Source organism: Canis lupus, chromosome 6, assembly GCF_003254725.2.
Source record: "Canis lupus dingo isolate Sandy chromosome 6, ASM325472v2, whole genome shotgun sequence".
In the NCBI taxonomy this organism is placed as follows: Eukaryota; Metazoa; Chordata; class Mammalia; order Carnivora; family Canidae; genus Canis; species Canis lupus.
Window position 1 is genome coordinate 9,116,784 of NC_064248.1, and position 21,568 is coordinate 9,138,351.

Sequence of the window (21,568 nt, forward strand, 5' to 3'; positions counted from 1 at the left end):
TTCCTCCACCTCATTAAATTGTTCTGTTAGGTGCCGGATGATCTCTGAATTGGACATCTTCTTGAACATCTCAGGTGTCACAATGCCTGAGGAATGGAGGAGATGAGATACTTAAGAGAAAGATAACAAGACACTGACCATTTACACATATACCTGAAGATGAGCTAGGGGAATATACTGAAAAGAGCGTAGGTGGGGAATCAGAAGACCTGAATCCTAGTCCTAAATCTGCTATAATCTGTGTATCTATTATAAAGCAACCTCTCTAGAGAACCCAAAGGAATCAAGAAATGGAAAGCAATAGAAAACAATGGTTAAAAAAACCCAAATGGGCATCTGGTTGGCTCAGTCGGTAAAGCACATGACTCTTGATCTTAAGCTAGTGAGTTCAAGCCCCACACTGAGCACGGAGCCTACTTAAAAAAAATTCCAACAAAAAATAAAGCAATAAAACTACACCAGTTCTGGATTCCTGTAATACTGCTTGCCTAGGATTATCTTGCCCCAATAAATTAGGTCATGACCTCTGAGGATGTGGAGGGCCCACAGCTTCAGTGGAAAAATATGGAAGGAAGTGGCTGAGAAATAAAGATAAATGATTATTTCATCTAGAGAAAGAAAGACTAAAAGGTGTCTAATAGTCTACTTTCAAATTTGTGAATATCATCTTCATCACATTAGTGTGATTAGTTATTTTTCCCCAAAGGGTCTTAGCTCCAAATCAACATAGTTCCCTTACTAATCACTTCCCTATTTACCAATCTACAATGTATTCAAATCAGTGAAACTTTTCTCATGCTTTACCTTCTCTCTTTATTTAGGAAATACTTAGTCCCACTCATTTAAATGTAGCAAAAGTTTCATGACATAGGTACAGAGAGTTAAGGATTACAAAGGGATAGGAGTTTCCTCACCTTTACACCCACAAGATCGGATGAAAAAGTTAATAAGCTCCAGAAATCCTGCATCCTGGTCTTGCTTGTAGCTATCCAGCCACTCATCCACCAAAGACTAGGAAAATAAGATGGATGATTTCTGTTTCTGGCAATACGACAGACAGGAAATCCTATATGATTATCCCAACTGAAACAGCAAAACTTCTGATTAAAATATTAAAAACATCTTTTAAAATGTATTGCTGAACCAGAATGAAAATGTAGAACTCCATGTAGACCAAAAATGAAGTGAAGGTATCAATCCTGGGAGATAAGAAAGCTGATTTTTGCCCTAAGAGTTCTATTAAACACTGGGAATCCTGACTCTGTCCAGACGGCTGCATGGAATGTAGAGCATAGGATATAGAGCCTCTGGGTTTTCCAAGAAGAGAGATCTAAAAGGAGGTTTCTGCAATAAAGCTAGGTACTGCAAAAAGTCACATCATGAAAGCAGGAATGAGAAATGAACCTATAGTCAAGCCAGAAGGCAACAAGCAACAAAACCAGCTTGTTAGGACTAGTGTGGGGGTGGAGGGGAACAAAAGAATTCTCCCTTGAGAATTCATAACCATAAGTCAGGTCTCAGGTCCTGGATTTGCAGTCCAGATCTACATGACCTGTACGATCAGAATACTGTCAATCAGAGAATTTAATTCAAAATGAACCTGGAATGTCCCCAATTAACTACCAGAAGCAAGTGCAGATTCCTCTCTTAAAAACCTACCTGTAACCCGGGGCCCAAAGAATTCTAACAGATAGAGCTCCTAGAAAAATGAGCAGTTCCTCGTGAAACTTAGTAAAGAAATAAGGCACTGAAAATAAGAACTGGCAGGAAAAAACAGCGGAATTATATTCAGACTTCAAACATTAAAGTTATTACAGATTATAAATCATGCTATGAATAAAGAGATTGAAGCTTTAAAGTAGAAGCAAAGGACAATCATTTTTGAAAAAGGGCAAAAAGGGATGCCTGGGTGGCTCAGTAGTTGACTGTCTGCCTTTGGCTCAGGGCATGATCTCAGGGTCCTGGGATCAAGTCCTGCATCAGGCTCCCTGCAAGAAGCCTGCTTCTTCCTCCGCTTATGTCTCTCTCTCTCTGTGTGTCTCTCATGAATAAAGAAAATCTTTAAAAAGAAAAAGAGAAAGAAAGAAAGATCTATAGAAGTGAAAAATACAATAAAATTCAAACTTCAACAAATGGATTAAAAGCAAATTGGACACAGCAAAACAAAAGATGAATGAACTGGAAGATTAAATGAAAGAAATTATCCAAAATTCAGCCTGGGTGCTCACTTCGGAGCACATATACTAAAATTGGAACGATACAGAAAATTAGTATGGCCCTTGCACAAGGATGACTCCCAAAATTCAGCCTGGAGACACTAACTGAAATACTGATAGAGCTACTAAGAGACAAGGAGAATAGAGGGAGAAGTTCTAATTGATGTCTAATTGAATTGCCGAAGTAGATAATGGAATGATAAAGGGACAGTATCTGAAGAGAATTTTCCACAGTTGTTGAAAGATATCTTCAGAACCTAGAAGCCAAAAGATTTCAAATATGACACATAAAAAGGAAATTTACATCTTTAAGCACTCTGTAAAACATCAGAACACAAAAAAATAACTCTCAAAAACAGTTAAGGCAAAAAGAGATCACTTAAAAAGTATTTACATGTCATGGCACTTACAAACAAAGCCATTTACAAATTAGATCTGACAAATAGGGGTGCCTGGGTGGCTCAGCAGTTAAGCATCTGCCTTCAGCTCAGGGTGTGATCCTGGAGTCCCAGGATGGAGTCCCACATTGGGCTCCCTGCATGGAGCCTGCTTCTCCCTCTGCCTATGTCTCTGCCTCTCTCTCTGTGTCTCTCTCATGAATAATAAATACAATCTTAAAAAAAAAAAAAAAGATCTGCACAAATACATCAGAGCCCCTAGCCATATATGGGTCTTAAAACTAAACCAAATAAAAATTTAAGAATCCAGTTCCTCAGTCACATCAGTCACACTTGTAAGTACTCAAGAGCCACATGTGGCTAGTGGATACTATATTAATGATGATACATAACATTTCCATCATTACAACATGTTGTACTAGACAGCGCTAACTTAGATGGCAGCTGGCCTTCAGCAGCAACAAATGAAGTCAGAAGGCAGTGGAATAATCTTTTCAATGTGAAAAGACAGAAAATTTTCATCTTAGGATTCTATACCCAGCAAATAACCTTTCAAGAACAGGAATAAAAGACATTTCATACAAGAAAAAAAAAAGAGTTTGCTAGTAAACTACCTAAAGGAAAATTTAAAGGATAAACTTGAACAGCAAGAGAGTGAATTTGTATTAAAGATGTGAGAAACAATGATAAGCAAAATGATAAAAATGTAAATACAAATACTGTATAAACAGTAATGTCTAATTTGTTGGAAAAAGGAAAATAGACATAAATAAAACACTACAAGACAGCGTGAAAACTTGCAGGGGCAATTAGAATTAAAGTGTGCTTAGGTCCTTATAGAAGACAAAAACCAAAAGCAAGCAAAGAAAGAAGAAACAGAAAAGGTAAAATAAAGCAAAAGTACATAAAATGATAGAAATAAATTCATATGTACCAATAGTGACAATACATGTAAATCAATCAAACTCTCTTGTTAAAAGAGAGATTAACAAAACGGATAAAAGAACATAATTTAGATATATGCTATATGCAGAAGACAGACTCCAAACATACATAGAAAGACTGGAGACAAAAAGGTAAAAAGAAGAGTGCCTGGCTGGCTCAGTCAGTAAAGCATGTGACTCTTAATCTCAGGGTTGTGAATCTGAGCCCCAAGTTGGGTGGAGAGGGTCCTTAAATATAAAGTCTTAGGGAAAAAAGTATAGAAAAAGATATTAAGCAAATACTAATAAAAATAAGCTAATGTGGATTATATTTATAAAAAACAATTTTTGTCTTAAAATATAAAAAGTGACAATACATAACAAAGGTTCAATTTACTAGGCAACAAACACTCAAAATATTTAAGACAAAGATAGATGTGAATACAAAAGTAGTAACTAAAAAGATCATCTTTGTGGATTTTAATACATCTCTCTGTAATTGACATACCAGACCAACACCAAACAAAAACCTGAAAACCTAGTAGAAATATCAAAGAAGTATCATTTCACTGTGAAATAGCTTTGGAAATGAAGTAAATGCAAAATCATAAAGCTAGTCTCCATAAGTTTCAAAGACATTTTCTGACTACAATGCAATAAAGTTAGAAATCAATAATGAAAAAACATATATAGAAAATTCCTTATGTATGAAAACATAGACTGTTCCAGAAACTATAAAAATCTACAGTACACAATATGACTAAATCTCAAACAATCAAAATAAGTCACAGAAGACTACACAAAAATGGTTCATTTATTTAAAGAACTCATTCACTGGTGACAAAAAATATAATGAAAGACAGTGGAATGATTAACAGAAAATTAACTCTAGAAGTTATTTCTGGGTGGTGAGGGGACTGTGTGGGCCAGATGGAGAAAAGATATACTATGACACTATTAATGTTTCATTTCTTGAGCTGAGATTAGCGATCCGAGTGATCAAATTTTCTTTAAAACTATATATGAGCTTTCTACACTTTTAGATGGTATCAGAATTACAAAACAATTATGGAAAAAAATTCAGGGAGGGAAAGAAGAATTAGATGTAACTGTTAACGTGGAGCTAAAACATGACAAGAGTGAACAAGCTGCCACCCATATCCATGATTTCTCTCTAGATTATCCAATGCCACTGCTTGCCTCCTGTCTCGATTTCTATCCTGTTCTGTGATACTTTTAGGAAAGAAGCATTCTCTCACACCCAAGGTCTCCCTTATGACATTCCAAGGATTCATTCCATGGTCTTAGCTCTGTCTCCTGATAGATGTTATACTCCTTAATTGTCCACATTAGATCAGTTTTGTAAACATTTGCCCTTATCTTTCTACCCTACAAGATGGTAAGATGGTATCAAGAAACAGAGGGTGAGACAATGTTTTACCTGCATGTCACTTTTGGCAGCTTTCACAGCATCAAAGAGATCAATGGCTGGTGGCTCTGAGTCTTTCTGGCCATGACCACATACCATTTGGGACCCCTTCTTTGGATGTTTTGCCACCTAGTAAGAATAAAGGAATATTTTTAGGCAAAGTGATATTAACACTTGCTCTCATAACTGTCACACAAGTAGGCTTAAACCGCCAATTTCACAGCAGAATCTGAGTTACTGAGATCTGAAATAACTAATTCTTACATTGTCAACTTTATTATTGTTCTCCTTTTAAAAATCCCCTCAGGCCCATTCCTGTTCCTCTATATCCCTAATGCTGTTCTTTTATTCTTTTCTCTTCAAAATTTACCTTCTTCATACTTGTGTCCCTTAACACTTTTTAATAAAAATTTGTCCTTTCATCAAACTTATCACCTGAGCCTTTTCTAGGTTTTCTTTTGATGCTTCCCAGACCAGGTTCAAAACCAAAACAAAACCAAATGACTCACTGGGGTTGTTTTGAGTGGTCGTTTTGCTGCTCTCTTCTTCACGTTGCGCCTCAGGTGCTCTTCAAAGTCACTGCCTTCATCAGCTGATAAAGAATCACTATCCCTATGAGGGAGTATGGTTCTTTTTAGATACAAAATCCCAGTCCCTCCATATAAAAGGGCAAATGAATCATAATTTCTTTGTAACTATAGCCCCCTTTCCATGGGAAAAATATATTGAGATTTTTCTAAAGAAATTTGTTTACTGTTAACAGAATGGATACAAAATCTTAGAAGAAAACTAACTTGAAAAAAGCAATGAAGATTAAAAATGAAAAACTGAGGTGGGGGAAAGGACAACCCTTTCCGAACATTCTCTCTGAATAAAAAAATATATATATATATATTCGCTTAAGCAGGGAGAGAGAAAAATCAGCATGGCTCAGGAAGTCATTATTCATGCCTAAACTGGAGATTAATATGTGCCTATAGTTAAATTTCGCCTCTTGAAACAAGTTCACAAGTATTATTTAGAGTTAAGTTTATAACATAGATATAATATGGCCCCCAGTAGTAGCACTGATAGATATGTCAGAGGAAGCCAATTAAAAAATAACCAGGAGAGGGATCCCTGGGTGGCGCAGCGGTTTGGCGCCTGCCTTTGGCCCAGGGTGCGATCCTGGAGACCTGGGATCGAATCCCACGTCGGGCTCCCGGTGCATGGAGCCTGCTTCTCCCTCTGCCTGTGTCTCTGCCTCTCTCTCTCTCTCTGTGTGTGACTATCATAAATAAATAAAAATTAAAAAAAAATTAACCAGGAGATAAATCAGATCTTGTATGAGGTTATTTTTTTTCCTGGAAAGATAAAAAAATATATATATTACTAAAACCTTCACAAAGTAAGCTCATAGATAAGGACAGACCAATCTGTTTATAAAACTCCCCAAATGAACATGACACACCAACTAACAAGTATATACTACTTGTTAGGAAACAAATAAAGAACCCTTTACTTGTCCTCCTCCACCTCCTGGCTCTGGACAGAGGCTGTACATGTTGAATATACAAATGTATTCAAGAAAGGTCTAAAAGAGCTGGATGGTAGGTTTAGAAAAAGATATATTATTTTTGCTGCCTACAACATACAAGGTAGGAAAAAGAAAAAACAAACAAAAAAAAAAAAAACAGCCAGTAGAGCTGGAGAGGATCACTATTCTGAACCAGTAAGCTTCTCTTATATTTCCAGAGTCAAAGGCATACAGAGGGGAAAGCTGCCCGCACTGGAGAAAGTCGCGCAATGCAACAAGTTCTCACCAACTCCACTCACCCCTGTGACGCCTGGTCTGAGTCCCTGTCACCATAGGGCACACTGACGGATGAACTGGAGGACGCAGAAAAGCCCCTCTGACCACCTCCTGCTGTTCTCCGCAGCGGGGAGGACACCCTGCTTGGGGAGGAGGAGGACCGCAGCGTAGGCATGCTGGTCTAGCTGCAGGAGAGAGAGGAGAGGGCCTCTAGGCCACCACGTCTCCAGCCTCGGCCACAACCATCCCCTTTCCCTCCAAGGGGACTGCTCTGCCACTCGGGGTTGGGGTGCGGGCGCACAAAAAAATGGCAAGAGTCTTGCCCTAAGGCATCAGGGGTTCAGAGACACCACAGACCCACGGACGCTGGTTGGGAGTCGCTCTCTGCAGACATCCCTCTCTGCAGGCGTCCAAGTGTCGACTGCCAGCTCCTGCCTGCGCGCTACAAATAAAAACCCAAAAGACAAAAAGGACTCCATCTTTCATTTTCAGGCTGGCGCCTGATTCCACATGGAATGGTATGGAAAGCGCTTAACGATCTGGGGCGCGGCCGCCATTAGAACAGGGCTAGAAACGCTGAATGAGTAAAGGCAATCGCATTCTCAGACCCATCCTGCGGTAAGTGGGCTGAGGGGCTTCCTAACCATTCAAAACAGTGGCTATCAGTCTCTTAAGGGCTGGGGCTAAGGGTTCCTGGCCTCTGGGAAGAAAGCCACTGAGGCATGGAAGAGGGCAGTTCCTCTCCTCAGGGCTGGGAGGGCGGGGAGAGGGCCTATTCTTGGGTCCAAGAGGAGTCTCACTGAGCCCAGAAGGGCGACGTCTGGATGGGCAGCGATGAGGAAAGAGCGCTGCTTCGGGTCCTTCGGGGTTGTCCCGTCACCCCACCTCCACGACAGGCGCCAGCGGCTTCTCTTCCGAGGGAAGGGGAGAAGGGGGGGTGGAGGAATCTAGAAAAACGCGGGAAGGCACGAGGCACGTGTGCGCAGGCGCGAGCTCAACGGCTCGTCCCACTGCTGGTAATTGTCGCGAGGCTTGAGCGTGCACAAGCTCGTGTTCGCCACGTTCCAGTCACGCTACTCCAGCAGCCTCGTGCGCGCAGCCTCTTCGGCGGGCCGCCCCGTCACATGGGCTCGGGCGCGGAAACCACCTGCTTTAGCCCTGCTCCACCCCGGTCCCGCCCCCTCTGCCCCCAATTTCTCCCTCCATTGGCCGGGCTTCGTATTTGGGTAGTTGTAGCCCCTTCAGTCTGGTTTCTCAACTGCTATAGGCTGAGTTCCACCAAGGCCCCGCCTTTCGAGTCAGATAGCCACGCCCCCAAGAAAGGCTACGCCCCTCCCCCACCAGCCTCCTTAGTTCCGCGGAGTACCGCCCCCCTGCCGAGCTTCCCCACTACATTGGCTTAATTTCTCCCTCGGCCCCGCCCCTGAGGCCCGCTCTTTACCATCATTGGCGGGGCCTTGCCTCGGACCCCGCCCCCTGTCCGGCTCCCCGCTCCCATTGTCTCCGCAGATGCCGCTTGGTCCAGCTATCGTGCTCGGGATTCAGTTTTCCGAGGTCGCGCTCTTTCTCTGGCCGGCGGACCGGTGCGTCGGCAGAGAACCGGATTCCCGAGTTCGGGCTGTTCTCTCCTTCTTGGGACACACTTTGCTGAACCAGGTCGGCAGCAGCTATGTCCGCTCTGCGATCTCTTCTGCTTCTGCTGCTGTCTCTGTGTCCCGGTCCTGGTCCTGGACTTGGGAGCGAGGCAAAGGTCACCCGGAGTTGCATTGAGACCCGGCAGGTGCTGGGGGCCCGGGGATATAGCTTAAGCCTACTCCCTCCCGCCCTGATTTCAGGTGAGGAGAAAGAGCAAGACTAGAGAATTGGGGGAGCGGGAGGGGGCGGGGGCGGCTCCTCCCCAGTTCACAATAACTCTCCTCCTTTTCAGAATGACCGTTATCATAATCTTTTCATGCCATAGTCATGAGAGTAGTGTTTCTTCTGAACTTACCAGGATCACGATAACCCTCCTGTTCACATAATAGGTTTCTTACTCCACCCCCACCCTAGGAATCCCTTTTTAGTAATTAGCACCCCCCGCCCCGTGTTTCTTTCTTCATAGCTCAATCTGTCCCCCTCGCTATTTCTAAGAGCCCCTTCAATGATAATACTTTCTTGCTTACCTAGTAACCCCACCCCTCCAATCCCCATTCTTCTCATAGACGCTGTCCTGTGAGTCCTTAGCGGCCTGGAGTGTGCAATATTGGGGAGGGTGACCTGAGGACACTGATCACTAATTTGGCCCATTACTATTTGATCCCATGGCTAATGGCAGTGGACTTGAGATGGGTGAGGGGACAATAAGGAGGGGATAGAGTCAGGTGGGGATGAGGCAGAGACAATAGAAAAGAGACCAGACAGGTAGAAGAGAAAGGGTAGCCCCCCCCCCTTACAGACAGAAGAGGGAAGGGATTTCATGAAAGCACTCCCACCACCCCCATTGCTCTATGTCTCCTCTGTGCAGGTGAACACCTCCGGATCTGCCCCCAGGAGTACACCTGCTGTTCCAGTGAGATAGAGCAGAGGCTGACTTGGGACACTGAGGCCACCTTCCGAGGCCTGGTGGAAGAGAACGGCTCATTCCTGGTTCACACACTGGCCTCCCGGCACAGAAAATTTGATGGTGAGGACTTAGGGTCTCTAAACCTGGTTTGACACCTCACACCTCCTCTCTGCACTCATGACCCCAGTAAACATCCTGTCTCCACCCTCTAATCCATCCCTGTGGCATCCTAACCCTGGCTTAGCCCCCCTTCACTCTCACCCCCAGGCTCTCTCCAGGATCAGTGCCCCCCCCCCCCCCCCCGCCCTTCCCTCAGTCTTCCCAGGTCTCTAAGAGTTCCTGAGGCTCTAACTCACTTGTCTTTTTTCCAGTCTTCCCTTCCTGGCTCTTCCTGCCCCTGCCCTTTCAATTTTCCATCCTTCCCTGGCCTCATCCCATCTCACACCCCTTTCTCCACATTTGCCACAGAGATTTTTCGGGAGATGCTCTTGTCATCTGAGCACTCTCTGGCCCTGCTCTTCCATCGCTCCTTCGGCCACCTGTATTCTCAGCACGCCCCCGTATTCAGTGGCCTGTTCTCTCGGCTGCGGGACTACTATGAGAGGTCCGGTGAGGGGTTAGATGACGCTTTGGTGGATTTCTGGGCACAGCTCCTGGAGAGATTGTTCCCCCTGCTGCATCCACAGTACATCTTCTCCCCTGACTACCTGTTTTGCCTCACTCGCCTCGCCTCCTCTGCTGATGACTCTCTGAAGCCTTTTGGGGACATACCCCGCCGCCTCTACCTGCAGGTGAGAGGCCCCAAAGACTGAGCTTCAGCCACCTCTGACCTGGTGACTTCTGAGCTGTGCGCCACTCACCCCCAACTCAGTGAACACCCCCATGTCCCAGTCACCCCTGACCTGGTGATCTCCCCCATCCTGCATGACAGCCATCTCTGACCTGATGACCCCTATCTTGAGCCCCAGTCCCCTCCTCCTAACCCAGTGTTCTTTGATCTCCTTTAATTGGGTACCCTTTCACTCTCATTCTGTGCCCTAGTTTCACACAAGTCCCTGACCCACTCACCTGTTCTTGGCCCCAGCCACCTTTCTGCCAACTGCTCCCCAATCCAAATATCTTGATTTCCTCTGGTTCAACTAACCATGAATTAGGCGCCTAATGAGACAGACTTTCATTTATGGTATCTCATTTAATTATCATAATTCTTCAAGGGAGATGGTAGTATCCCTATTCTATGGATAAGAAAGCTGAGCCTCCCAGAAGTTAAGGTCTTATAGCCAGTAAGTGGTAGAGGTGTATCTCTGGTGTAAGATGATGGGCAGGGTGTATCTCTGGTGTGAGATACACCTTTGGCTTCCAGTTCATTGCTTATTTGGATACACCGTCCCTCTATCACTCAGCCCTCAGCCCTATAAATCACAATTGCTCTGTTTCTTCCCAAACCCAGTTCCCCTTTATCCTTCTGGACTATAATTCCTTTGAGCCTTTTGAACCTGCTTCCCTGTACCACCTGGCACTCCTAACAATGCTGCCATTAACTCCACAAACCTAATCCCCGCTGCTTATGCCCTTGGTATAGTCTCTTGGCTCCAGTCTTGACTGAACCATGACTGACCCTGTGGTTTCTCTCACCTTCTCTCCTCTATCCCAGATAACCCGGGCCCTGGTGGCCGCCCGGGCCTTTATCCAGGGCCTGGAGACCGGAAGAGATGTGGTCAGCGAAGCACTTAAGGTTAGAAGGGGCCTGAGTGTGGGCAGGGCCCAGGGAGGGAGAGGTAGAAGAGAGGCCCTATGAGGAAGAGTCAAGTGCCAGCTGGAGAGGTCTGAGGCCTTTCCGTGTCAGTCCTGGATACACCAGTAACCAGGATAAAGCAGGAAGGAGGGGCCCTTGAGCCATGACCCATGACCTTGTGCCATTCTGTAACCCTTTTCTGCCCTCTGAGACAACCCCCTTCCCAGCCCTCCCCACCCCTGCCAGCCTCTGGTTGCCTGCTCATCTCCAGAGCAGCCTGAAATTGAAGTACTATTCCCCCACCCCATGTCCCACGGGACTCCTTAATAACTCCGCCTTCCTGGTACTGAAGGCCAGATTCCTGCTTTGGCCTTTATTTATTTATTTTTTTAAGATTTTATTTATTTTTTTGAGAAAGAAAGGGAGAGGCAGGGGGAGGGGCAGAGGGAGAGGGAGAGGCAGGCTCCCTGCAGAGAAGGGAGCCCTACCCAGGGCTCAATCCCAGGACCCTGGGATCATGATCTGAGCCAAAAGCAGAAGCTTAACTAGCTGAGCCACCCAGCTGCCCCTGCCTTGGCCTTTAAATCCCTCTTTTCACCACCCATTTTCTCCCTGACCTCTCAGCCTTACATCCTGCATCCCCAGTCTCCTCTCTTCTCAGCCACAATGGGCTCACTCTTCTCAACCTTTTCTCAGACCTCTCCTCCCACTGCCTCTCTAATTCCATCCCTCCCTCTCCCCCAAAAGATGGTATCTGTAGCCTGGCCCCTAAGAAACTTCCTTATCAGACGTGTGACTGTCTTGAGGTCTTACCTGTTGCCACATGGGGTCACCAACTCTACACAATCACATCCAGCTCTCCACAGAGAGCCTGGGGGCGGGGGAGGGGGGGATGTTTGATTTCTCTCTGTCCAGCACCAAGTTTGGTTGAGTGCAGTCACTTTGTTTGCGAATAACACAGTCCTGGTATCTGCCCCCAGGTGCCAATGTCTGAAGGTTGCAAGCGGGCTGTGATGCGTCTGACTGGCTGTCCCCTTTGTCGGGGCGTCCCCTCACTGCCACCCTGCCGGGGCTTCTGCTTCAATGTGGCCAATGGCTGTCTCCGAAACCAGGGACTGGACCCTGACTGGGAGGCCTATTTAGGTGAGGGGATTCAGGAGGGCTTGAGAGGGCTGTTTGTGTTTGGGATGCCTTGGGGTGGACTGTGGAGAGTTGTAAACCTTGTTGAGTTGAGAGACTGTTCTCATGTGAGGTTTCCCTATCCAACACCTTGTTCCTTCTCTCCAAGACCCAGGTTGGGATTTGTGGGAATATGATAGTTTCCTCATGACCCACTTTCTCTTTCTTCCTCTTCTTCAAGATGCTCTCCTGTTACTGGCTGAGAAGCTCCAGGGTTCTTTTTCTTTTGAGCTGGCAGCCCGATCCATTGGGCTGAAGATCTCGGAAGCTTTGATGTATCTGCAGGACAATAGTGTGGCAGTGTCAGCCCAGGTATGGGGGCCATGAGAAGAGTGGGAATGTCAGCCTGAGGAGGGGGGAAGACAGTGTGGGGGTATCAGATGGAATACCAGAGAGATGAGTGGAGGTAAGGGCCTGAAGTGGGGAGACAGATTGGGGTGTCAGGGAGACCGGCATGTTGGGAGTGGGGACACTGTGGCTCTCACCGCCGGATGACTTGGCGGTGGGTGGGGGGGTTCCTCTTCCTTGTGCCTTAGGTGTTTCAACAATGTGGGAACCCCGAACGGATACTGGCCCGGACCCGCCGAGCCCCACCCCCGCAGGAAGAGGTGGGCCGCTTCTGGACCCCGCCGGCTGCTGCGGGGGCAGCGGCGGCGGCTGCACCGGCGGGGGCGGGGGCGGGGGCGGGGGCGGGGGCGGAGGAGGAGAGGCCCACCACCACAGCGAGCACCAGCATGAACCGCCTGGTGAGTGCGTGGCGGGAGGCGGCGGCGGGGGGACCTGGGGGACGGCAAGTGGGGGGCGCGTGCTCCAGCCCAGCCGCGCTCTCTGCTCGCCCAGGTGTGGGAGCTCCGCGAGCGGCTAGGCCGGGCGAGGGGCTTCTGGGCCGGGCTGCCCACGACGGTGTGCGGGGACCCCCGCATGGCGGCGGACATCTCTCAGGAGGCGGCACCCTGCTGGACCGGAGCTGGGCGGGGCCGGTGAGACCGGGCGTCGGCGGGCGGGCCGGGGGCGACTGCGGGTCGGCCGGGCCGGGCGGGAGCCTTCGGGGCTGCTCTGCCCGCAGGTACTTGTCGCCCGTGGTCGGGATCTCCCCGACCGAGCAGCTCGACAACCCAGAGATGGAGAAGGAAGACTCGGGCTCCGACCTCCAGACGCGGAGGCGGCGGCTGCAGCTCCGGGCGGCCACGACCAGGATGAAGGTGGCCGCGCTGGGACGCGACCTGGAACTGGAAGACTGGGGTGAGAGCCCCGGCGCCTCGAGGGCTTCGCCGCTCGCGCCTCTCGGCGGCCCGCCCCGCCCCGCCCCGCCCACTGCCTTCCGAGCCCCTCCCCTCGCATCTCCCCTCGGTTCTTCTCTTTCTCTTCTCCTTTGAAAACTCGCTAACTGAACGCTCACCTCAAAGGCGAGGGGTAGAAGGCCGATGATAGGTCTCCCTCCTTGAGTCCACTCTTACAGAATAGGGGGGAGCCTCTGAGAGCCAACAAAAAAGGCTACGGGTTGTTGGGGAGGGTGACCATCCTGAGGGAAGTGGGAAAGCCCAGTGGGGGGCCATTGGGTTGGCTCCCAAGATAGAGATTACCGGAGAAGCAAGGCACAGAGGGACGTTCATTTTTCTCTCCTACTGTTTGTCCATCTCTGTCTCTCATCGTCTCTCTTTCACCACCCCTCTACCTGTTGCTTCTGTGTGCATCTGTTGCCTTTTTCCATGTATTCTCTCTCCCTATCTTTCTGTTCTGTCTTATTGTCCCTTGTCTTTTATTCCTATATCTGTCTGATTTCTCTCCTTGCCTTCTTGTCACTTTCTCCCTTCTCCCAGCTTCCACCTATATACCTGTGTCTCTCTCTCCCCTCTCTTCTCGTCTGTTTTTAATCTCAAATTGTCTTCCCCCCTGTTTACATCTCTCTCTCTGACTCCTACTGCCTCTCTTTCCCAACCCTACTGATCCTCTCCTTCCTGCAGATGAGGACGCCAGCGGTTCTGGAGAGGGACAGCACTATGCAGATGACTGGATGGCTGGGGCAGCAGCTGTGGCACCCCCAGCCCGGCTGCCTCGCCCTCCTCGAAGGGATGTTAGTGGGGGCAGAGGAGGAGGTGTCCTTGTCCGCCACAACCAGGGCAGGAGCAGGACTGGGGGGACATCTGTTGGTTTTCACACCCAACCCATTCTCATTCTCTTCCTCTCAGCCCTGGCCCTGCTTGGACCAAGATAACAGGGGAGGGGTGCCCTAGCATCAGAAGGGTTCATGGTCCATCCCGTCCACCCCCTGCCGCTTGGCTGGATCTGGGGAGGAATCAAAGGGGGATGCAGACAGATAGAGAAAGGGACTTTTTGGGTGAATGGCTGGGGCCCCAAATCCAGATTATCATTGGTGGGTTGGGGGTAGGTGGGTGGGTGGGTGGTGTTCATGATATTTATTTTTTCATTTACGATCTGGGGAGGAGGGGCTGGGGCTATTTATTTAGGAAGGAGGTGTACTTTTCAACCTCAACCTCTATGTTGGGCCATTTGTCAGCCTCAAAAAGGAAAAAGGGAAGAATTTTAGAGTTGCAGTTGGGGATGGGATTTGAAGGAAGTTGGAAGTGGGGAGGGATGGGGCACCTGATCTCAAAGGGATAAAGCTGGGTGCTGATGGGGTGCAGGGCAGGGGACTGGGGTGTATATGAATAGGATGTCAGGATCTGTGGGCTGTTTCTGTGTTTTCTCAGTATCAATTTCTTAAACTAAAATACCAAAAAGAAAAAAAAAAGACTCATCTCATGATCTCTGTCATCCACATCCTTCACAAACTTCCACATTTCATATTTCAGTGTTGGATTCAGTATCTGTTCTACAAATAAACAGCTAATTTATTGGACCCTGTGTGTGACTCTGGACTTTTAGCATCCTTCCCTGAGCATGGCCACGTCCCTGGCAGTGGCTTCTGACCTCTCCTGGAACCTGCCCCTGTCATTCAATTTGGGCAAGCTGTCTATTCTCTTGGTCTGAACCCCTTCATCTGTAAAATGGGGAGAACTGTGCAGCCTGGAGGCATCATTAATATTACCACACCGCTGTCCCCTGCCATCAGGGTGGGGGCCCCTGTTCTCTGTGTGTCAACCCTGGAGCTACCTTGTCATGTCCTTGACAATGTCTGCTTTCTACTCGTTATTTTCTCTTTCCTTCTTTCTTTCTGTTGCCTGAATGAGTCTTCTGTTCTGCACAAAGCTGGGAGGAAAAGGTATAATTGATTCCCAAGTGTGAAAGGAGGGTAAAAGTGCTGTCTTCCAAGAGCGGGCTGGGTGCCCTGACAGAGAAGGAAGGATGCCGGCAGCGACCCAGAGACGCGATTAAAGCCCTAGCAGCTGCTGGGACTGGCGGGACAAAAGGAGGGAGGGGGAGGAGCCTGGGCGCGGAGCAAGTTTATGGGGAAAGTTAAGCGCAGCGCGCAGCCGGGCGGTGGCTGTGGCGGGCTGACGGGCCAGACCCCGATTTCCCTGCTGCTCCTCAAGGGGCCTGGTGAGTGGGCAAGTGACGCCAAGGCCGCGGCCAGTGGAGGGACTCTCGAATTGATGGGAGGAGACTTGGGGGTTTCATAGAGAAAACCCCGGAGCGGGCCAACAAAGGGCTGACGACAGACCGAGCCAACACCAGGGTGGAGGGGATAGAGGAGGGCTGGAATGGGGGTAACGGATGGATGAAAGGAACAGAAGTCTAGGTACAGGAGGGAGTCCGGTGCCAGGCTGGATCCTGGGGGCTGTGTTGGGGGAGGGAATTGAGGGGGGGCGGGTAATGCCAGAGGGGGCGGGTCTCTAGATAGCAAGTGTGGGTTCTCCTTGCCTGGGGTTACTCCTGGCTTGTCCCAGAAAGGGGCTGCCAGTGCTTGTTGGAGGGGCTGTGGCCCAGGGTTGTGGCTGTGATCTGAAGGGGTGGGTCCGGACTCCCAGTTGATTAGGAAGCCAGGGCCTGGGAAAGGACTCAGAAGCTCCGTGTTTATATCTTTCGGTATCTTTATGTCGCAGAGTTTTCTCTCTCTCCAGCTCCACCCTCTCAATCTCCCCTGGGTGCAGAGGGAGTTGGAAAGCAGGCATGGGTGTGTGTGTGTGTGTGTGGGGGGGGTGTCTGGGGAGCTGAGCTTCACAAGTAACCCCACATGTCCCCCAGCTCTTTACACACTGGGGTCTGCCCTGCACTGAGAGCGCTTTGGAAGGGGGACGAAATGCCTGAATTTTGACTCCTACTCATGACAAAGTCGCTTCTATAGTTGACCTCTCTGGGCTCAGTAGCCTGTGCCCTGACTGTCCCCCGTTCCCTCCTTATGCCTGCTCCTCATGGCCTCAGAATGGGACTCTTCATCCCCATCTGCCACAGGCAAAGGAGCTCACTAGGAAGCCAGCCAGGGAAGCCTGGCCCGCCCATGTCTACCTCACCGGCACATGAACAGATTGGTCCTTTCTACCCTCCCCTTCTAAATCCCTGAGGCTCAGGTAGAAACTTAAGGTCGGAGCCAGGGAAGCAGAGGAGTAGTTGTGGGCCACCTGGAAGATCTGGGTGTGGAGAGCACACACCCCTCCCCAAAGGCTCCCACTCCTGGAATGAGCTGCAGCAGCAGGAGAGAAGGCTCTACCCTCTCCTTAGACTCCCCTCCTTCCCCCCTCATTTCCCTTCTAGACGCTGACAGAGGCAAAAATCTGCTAACTCAGGGGGCAGACTCAACCAGGGCTACGAGCAGGCCTGGGGGATGACCCCCCGATCTCGAACCAGCGCCTTCCACGGCTGCACGGTTATCTCAAGCTGTCTGCCTCTGTGCCTGGCCCTCGCCCTGTCCCTTCGCTAGCGTCACCTTTACCTGTGCCACATGGGCCCTCTGTCTCCTACCAGGACCAGGCGCCTCTGGGGACCTCGGAGCCTGGGGGTGGCTCTGGGAGTCTTCATGACCATCGGATTTGCCCTCCAGCTCTGGGGGGGGCCCTTCCAGAAGAGGTGAGTTCCTATCGTGTCCCAATGCCTGATAGATGCTCCCCATTAGCTCCTCCCCATGCCACCTAGGTCTGTGACTCTTGGGGACTCAGAGGAGGTTCCATGTCCTCTGTCCTTGCTCCAGATGCCCACCCACCTGCTGGTGAGAGACAGGAAAGTTCCTCTCCCATCTCTCCCCAGGCTACCAGGCCTGCAGCTCCGACAGCCCTTGGCCCCATCCCTGAGATTGGCTGTATCATCCTGCCCACCCCGGCAGCGACTTGTGTTCCTGAAGACTCATAAATCTGGGAGCAGCTCTGTGCTGAATCTACTTCATCGCTACGGGGACCGACACGGGCTGCGATTTGCTCTCCCTGCCCGCTACCAGTTCGGCTACCCAAGGCTTTTCCAGGCCTCTAGGGTCAAAGGCTACCACCCTCAGGGTGGAGGTACCAAGCCCCCCTTCCACATCCTCTGTCATCACATGAGGTTCAACCTGAAAGAGGTGAGAGGTGTGGGAGAGGGTGGGTGGGATTGGAGAGATGTGGGCTTAGGCTTGTGGCCAAGACCACCAGGGGAGGAGGCCCCAGGCCTGGGGATTCCCAGGCACCATTTCATCCAAAAGTTGGGTATGAGGGTCACAGAGATTCCTGTTCCCCTCTCCTCAGCCATCCCTTGCCTAGTAGTTCCTGGGAGCCAAAGTCCTGCCTTCTTCCATCTGGAGCTTTCTAGCCTCTTTCCTTGACCAATTTACCCCACTGGTATCAGTGCTCTGACAACTCTGACCACCCAACCCCCACCTCCATGCTTCTTGCTCTTCTTGGTCCCTTCTACGACACTACCAGGTCCCCTGCTTGGCCACTGCCTTCTTACTATCTTCTGCCAGATGGAGAATCAGCTACATGCCAAGTCTACATACTAAGCCTTAGCCTGGTCCTGACCCCCTCCTTCCCAGTTCTAAAGGGGAAGATGTGTGCACTCATGTGCTCATCCACACACCCAGGATCCTGAGAGCTCTTGGGCAAACAAAATCAATGTGCAAATGAAAATATACAGGGAAGGAACTTTTACTGAATACTTACTGATTCCTGGGTACTAATCTTACCATCGCCTTGCCAGAAAGGCACTTAGAAGTGTCTCCATTACACATATGAAGAGGTCAAGTTTCAGAGAGGCTAAGTGACTGGCCTCCCCAACAGAAAGGAGCAGAGCTAGGATTTGAACGCAGGCCCATCTGCTCCCAAGTCAAAGCAACTTTCCTGGTATGTGTGCATTTGTATTTAGAGCTGTGGTGAGAATATTCACCAAAAGACATGGGGCTTTCTGGGGAAGTGGGTTTTAAGGAAAGGGTGGACACAACTTTGTAGTAAGAATATCAGCAAAGATGTGGTGGCGGCAGTGGTCGTGGTGTGTGTATGTGTGTGTCTGTGTGTGTAACAGGGGGATTGTATGTAGGTGGTAGAGTTTCAGGAGGGTCGGCAAAAATGTTCCTGTTAAGCTGGAGCTGGAGAAAGCAGATGAGGGTCATGAATAGGACCTCATGAGGAGTCACTTCTGGGAGTGAGGTGATGACAACGATCTTTCAGGCAGGTTTCTCTGTTTTTTTTTTACCTTTACCTTCATTGTCATCATCATTCACGGAGTAACTACAGTGTTCCATGCACTTCTGCATTCAAGGTAAGTGGTAACCCAGATTTATAAATGGAGGACAGTGGCTCTGAGAAGTTTGATAACTTGCCTAAAGTTACATAACTCATAAATGGCTGAACTGGGATTCTATTCCAGGTTCACCTGATGTCATAGGATGTTCTCTGCACTGTTCTCCCCTTCCTTCAAAGAGACACTCAGTTCATAGGCTCTGCTCTGCGGGCATGCCTGCATTAGCAGAGCAGATTGGAGGACATCATGTTCGGGGCATCAGGTTCAGTGACAAGCCATATTCAGAGGCAGAAACCCTTTGAGGAGTCCAGGAGCCGAGTTCTGCATCCTTGGGTGTGGCTCAGTCCAATCCTCACCTTCGTTTTTTTTTTTTTTTAAGATTTTATTTATTTATGAGAGAGAGAGAGAGAGAGAGAGAGAGGCAGAGACACAGGCAGAGGGAGAAGCAGGCTCCATGCAGAGAGCCTGACGTGGGGACTCGACCCCGAGTCTCCAGGATCACACCCTGGGCTGAAGGTGGCGCTAAACCACTGAGCCACCCAGGCTGCCCCTCACCTTCCTTCTTGCTGAGAATTAGAATCATGTGTCCCAGGCCTCAGGTAGCATCCTACCAAGTGTCCATAACTCCCCAGTTCCCAGTTGAGGGGTGTCTTTTACTTTCCAAGATGCCTAGGAGCCTCAGAAGTACTCTGTCCTTTGGTCATGCTGAGCTTGGCCTGTCCACCTGATGCCTATACCTGAGACAGCTTTATGGTTGGCCCCTCTCCTTCCTCTTCACTGCCAGTGACACCCTCTCCCCACCTGGAGGAGGCCTGAGACCAGTTCCTTTCTTGGAGCTGTGACCAAGAGTCCCAGGGTAGGCACTTAATAGGTATTTGTTGGAGAAGTGAAGGCAAAGTTTGATTCTTAGAGATTTTACCAACCAAAGCTACATAGAGAGGCCCAAAGAAATTAATGTTCTTGAGGAGCTTCCCATGTACCAGCTTCCTTCATACTCTTTGTCTTGTGTACTCCCATAGTCAGTGGAAAGGTAGGGGTATCCCCATTTTTCAGATGAGCAAATTGAGTCTCAGAGATGATAAATAACTTGCCCAAGATGTTAATGAAGGAAGCCAAGAGTTTCTAGCAGAGCTGTAAGAAGGAGGTATGAGGAGTCTAGGGGATGAGCTGGCCATGGGCTTGCTCTTAGTTTCTTCCTGGCCCAGTTCTTTCTCCCTATACCTGTTTTTTTCCCTCTGCAGGTACTTCAGGTCATGCCTTCTGACAGCTTCTTCTTTTCCATTGTTCGAGACCCAGCAGCTCTGGCCCGCTCTGCTTTCTCCTACTATAAATCCACCTCATCGGCCTTCCGCAAGGCACCATCCTTGGCTGCCTTCCTGGCCAGTCCTCGAGCCTTCTACCGACCTGGGGCCCGTGGGGACCACTACGCACGCAATTTGCTTTGGTTTGACTTTGGCCTCCCCTTCCCCCCAGAGATGAAGACCAAAAGAGGAAATCCTCATTCACCTAGAGACCCCAACCTCCCACAGCTGAACATTTTGCCTTCTGGCACTGGTCCCCGAGCCCACCATACCCTGGATCCCAATGGTCTCTTCCACCCTGCTCCCACAGTTGCTGGTGGTCACAGACAGACATCCAGCCCTGCCTCTCTAGATTTGGGGTCTTCGTCCTTCATCCAGTGGAGTCTGGCCTGGCTGGACTCTGTCTTTGATCTGGTCTTGGTCGCTGAGTACTTTGATGAATCATTGGTTCTACTGGCAGATGCCCTGTGCTGGGGTCTAGATGATGTGGTGGGCTTCATGCACAATGCCCAGGCTGGAGGTGAGCAGGGCCGAAGTGCTGTCAGCAACAGCGGACTGACCACTGAAGACATGCAGCTGACTGCACGGGCCCGAGCCTGGAACCACTTGGACTGGGCTCTCTATGTTCACTTCAACCGTAGTCTGTGGGCACGGATAAATCAATACGGCCAGAGCCGCCTGGAGAGTGCTGTAGCAGAGCTCCGGGCTCGCAGAGAGGCCCTGGCTAAACATTGTCTAGTGGGGGGTGAGGCTTTAGACCCCAAATATATCACTGACCGACGGTTCCGCCCTTTCCAGTTTGGGTCAGGTAAGGTTTTGGGCTACGTACTTCGGAGTGGACTGAGCCTCGCAGACCAGGAAGAGTGTGAGCGCCTGGCTACCCCTGAGCTACAGTACAAGGACAAGCTAGATGCCAAGCAGTTTCCCCCAACAGTCTCTTTGCCCCGTAAGACGTCAAGGGTACTCTCCCCCTAGACATCAGACCACAAAGTCTAGCGACAAAGCTACAAGGGCACACATGGTTGAGCAGGCGGCAGCCAGATGCTATTTCTACTTTCCTCTGAAAGCATGTTTGTGCCCTAGAGGTTGAATGAAACTTTGCACAACTGTGAGGACCAAGTCTTCCAGCCTGTGCGAAGGCATTCGAGCCATTCAGCTCCTTGCAGTACCCCCTCCCGGCCCATTTTGCCCCTTCCCCTTTCCCTTTAGCACTCTCAAAGATCCCCTAGAGGAGCAAATCGCGGAGTAAGCCAGAAGAAATTTGGAACGTGTAAGTTGGAATAATGTGTCCATTTCTCTATGAATTATTTAGTTCTGGACTATGCTCATTTCACTGTGAAATGTTTGTTGAATGAATAAATAATTTGAACCTTTGACTTGCTTTATGTGGAGCGAAAAGGGGAGGAGGATGGAACACCGGCCTGGGAGAAATGGAGTTGGAGAGGGTTCTTTT

At 49.3% G+C, this 21,568-nt stretch overlaps 3 protein-coding genes and 1 non-coding gene across 15 annotated transcripts in view; 3 read left to right on the plus strand and 1 right to left on the minus strand.

Annotated features, from left to right (window-relative positions):
* The window catches only part of STAG3 (stromal antigen 3), a 27,661-nt gene extending 19,874 nt beyond the window's left edge, over positions 1-7,787 (minus strand). The window contains exons 1-6 of one of the 11 annotated variants that reach the window (XR_003127531.3): positions 7,559-7,785; positions 6,782-6,943; positions 5,476-5,578; positions 4,979-5,095; positions 915-1,011; positions 10-86 (exon numbers count right to left, since the gene is read on the minus strand). Coding sequence is in view for 10 of the 11 variants with exons in the window: in XM_025426048.3 (XP_025281833.1) it covers positions 10-86; positions 915-1,011; positions 4,979-5,095; positions 5,476-5,578; positions 6,782-6,933 (546 nt within the window). In the remaining variant the exon portion in view is untranslated. Of the gene's footprint in view, positions 1-9; positions 87-914; positions 1,012-4,978; positions 5,096-5,475; positions 5,579-6,781; positions 6,944-7,558 lie in introns of all 11 variants that reach the window. The other 10 variants (XM_025426048.3, XM_025426047.3, XM_025426049.3 and 7 more) reach the window with 10 other exon arrangements.
* On the plus strand, positions 2,221-2,324 carry LOC112646400 (U6 spliceosomal RNA). Its single transcript, XR_003127631.1, has one exon. It is a non-coding gene; the product is annotated as a U6 spliceosomal RNA (small nuclear RNA).
* Positions 7,269-15,074, plus strand: GPC2 (glypican 2). 2 transcript variants are annotated; one of them, XM_035717743.2, is made up of 11 exons: positions 7,269-7,376; positions 8,268-8,593; positions 9,262-9,420; positions 9,769-10,091; positions 10,955-11,035; positions 12,016-12,178; positions 12,396-12,526; positions 12,751-12,960; positions 13,055-13,194; positions 13,281-13,456; positions 14,179-15,074. In XM_035717743.2, exons 2-11 carry the CDS (start codon positions 8,428-8,430, stop codon positions 14,427-14,429), a joined length of 1,800 nt encoding a protein of 599 aa, XP_035573636.2. In that variant the 5' UTR covers positions 7,269-7,376; positions 8,268-8,427; the 3' UTR covers positions 14,430-15,074. The 2 variants fall into 2 exon arrangements, with proteins under 2 accessions (XP_035573636.2, XP_025281843.3); XM_025426058.3 differs by lacking the exon at positions 7,269-7,376 and having other exon boundaries at positions 7,835-8,593.
* Positions 15,075-15,572: 498 nt separating this feature from the next.
* On the plus strand, positions 15,573-21,489 carry GAL3ST4 (galactose-3-O-sulfotransferase 4). The gene is made up of 4 exons (XM_025426061.3): positions 15,573-15,715; positions 16,868-17,179; positions 17,357-17,660; positions 20,056-21,489. The coding sequence occupies exons 2-4, from the start codon at positions 17,055-17,057 to the stop codon at positions 21,088-21,090; spliced, it is 1,464 nt and encodes a 487-aa protein (XP_025281846.1). The 5' UTR covers positions 15,573-15,715; positions 16,868-17,054; the 3' UTR covers positions 21,091-21,489.
* Positions 21,490-21,568: the final 79 nt, after the last annotated feature.

Coding starts and splice junctions, on each gene's coding strand:
- GPC2 (XM_035717743.2), top strand. CDS start 8,428: ATGTCCGCTCTGCGATCTCTTCTGCTTCTGCTGCTGTCTCTGTGTCCC. Junction 12,179..12,395: donor TGACTGGGAGGCCTATTTAG/GTGAGGGGATTC, acceptor CTCTTCTTCAAG/ATGCTCTCCTGTTACTGGCT. Junction 12,961..13,054: donor GCACCAGCATGAACCGCCTG/GTGAGTGCGTGG, acceptor CTGCTCGCCCAG/GTGTGGGAGCTCCGCGAGCG.
- GAL3ST4 (XM_025426061.3), top strand. CDS start 17,055: ATGGGCCCTCTGTCTCCTACCAGGACCAGGCGCCTCTGGGGACCTCGG. Junction 17,180..17,356: donor GGGGGGCCCTTCCAGAAGAG/GTGAGTTCCTAT, acceptor ATCTCTCCCCAG/GCTACCAGGCCTGCAGCTCC. Junction 17,661..20,055: donor TGAGGTTCAACCTGAAAGAG/GTGAGAGGTGTG, acceptor TTCCCTCTGCAG/GTACTTCAGGTCATGCCTTC.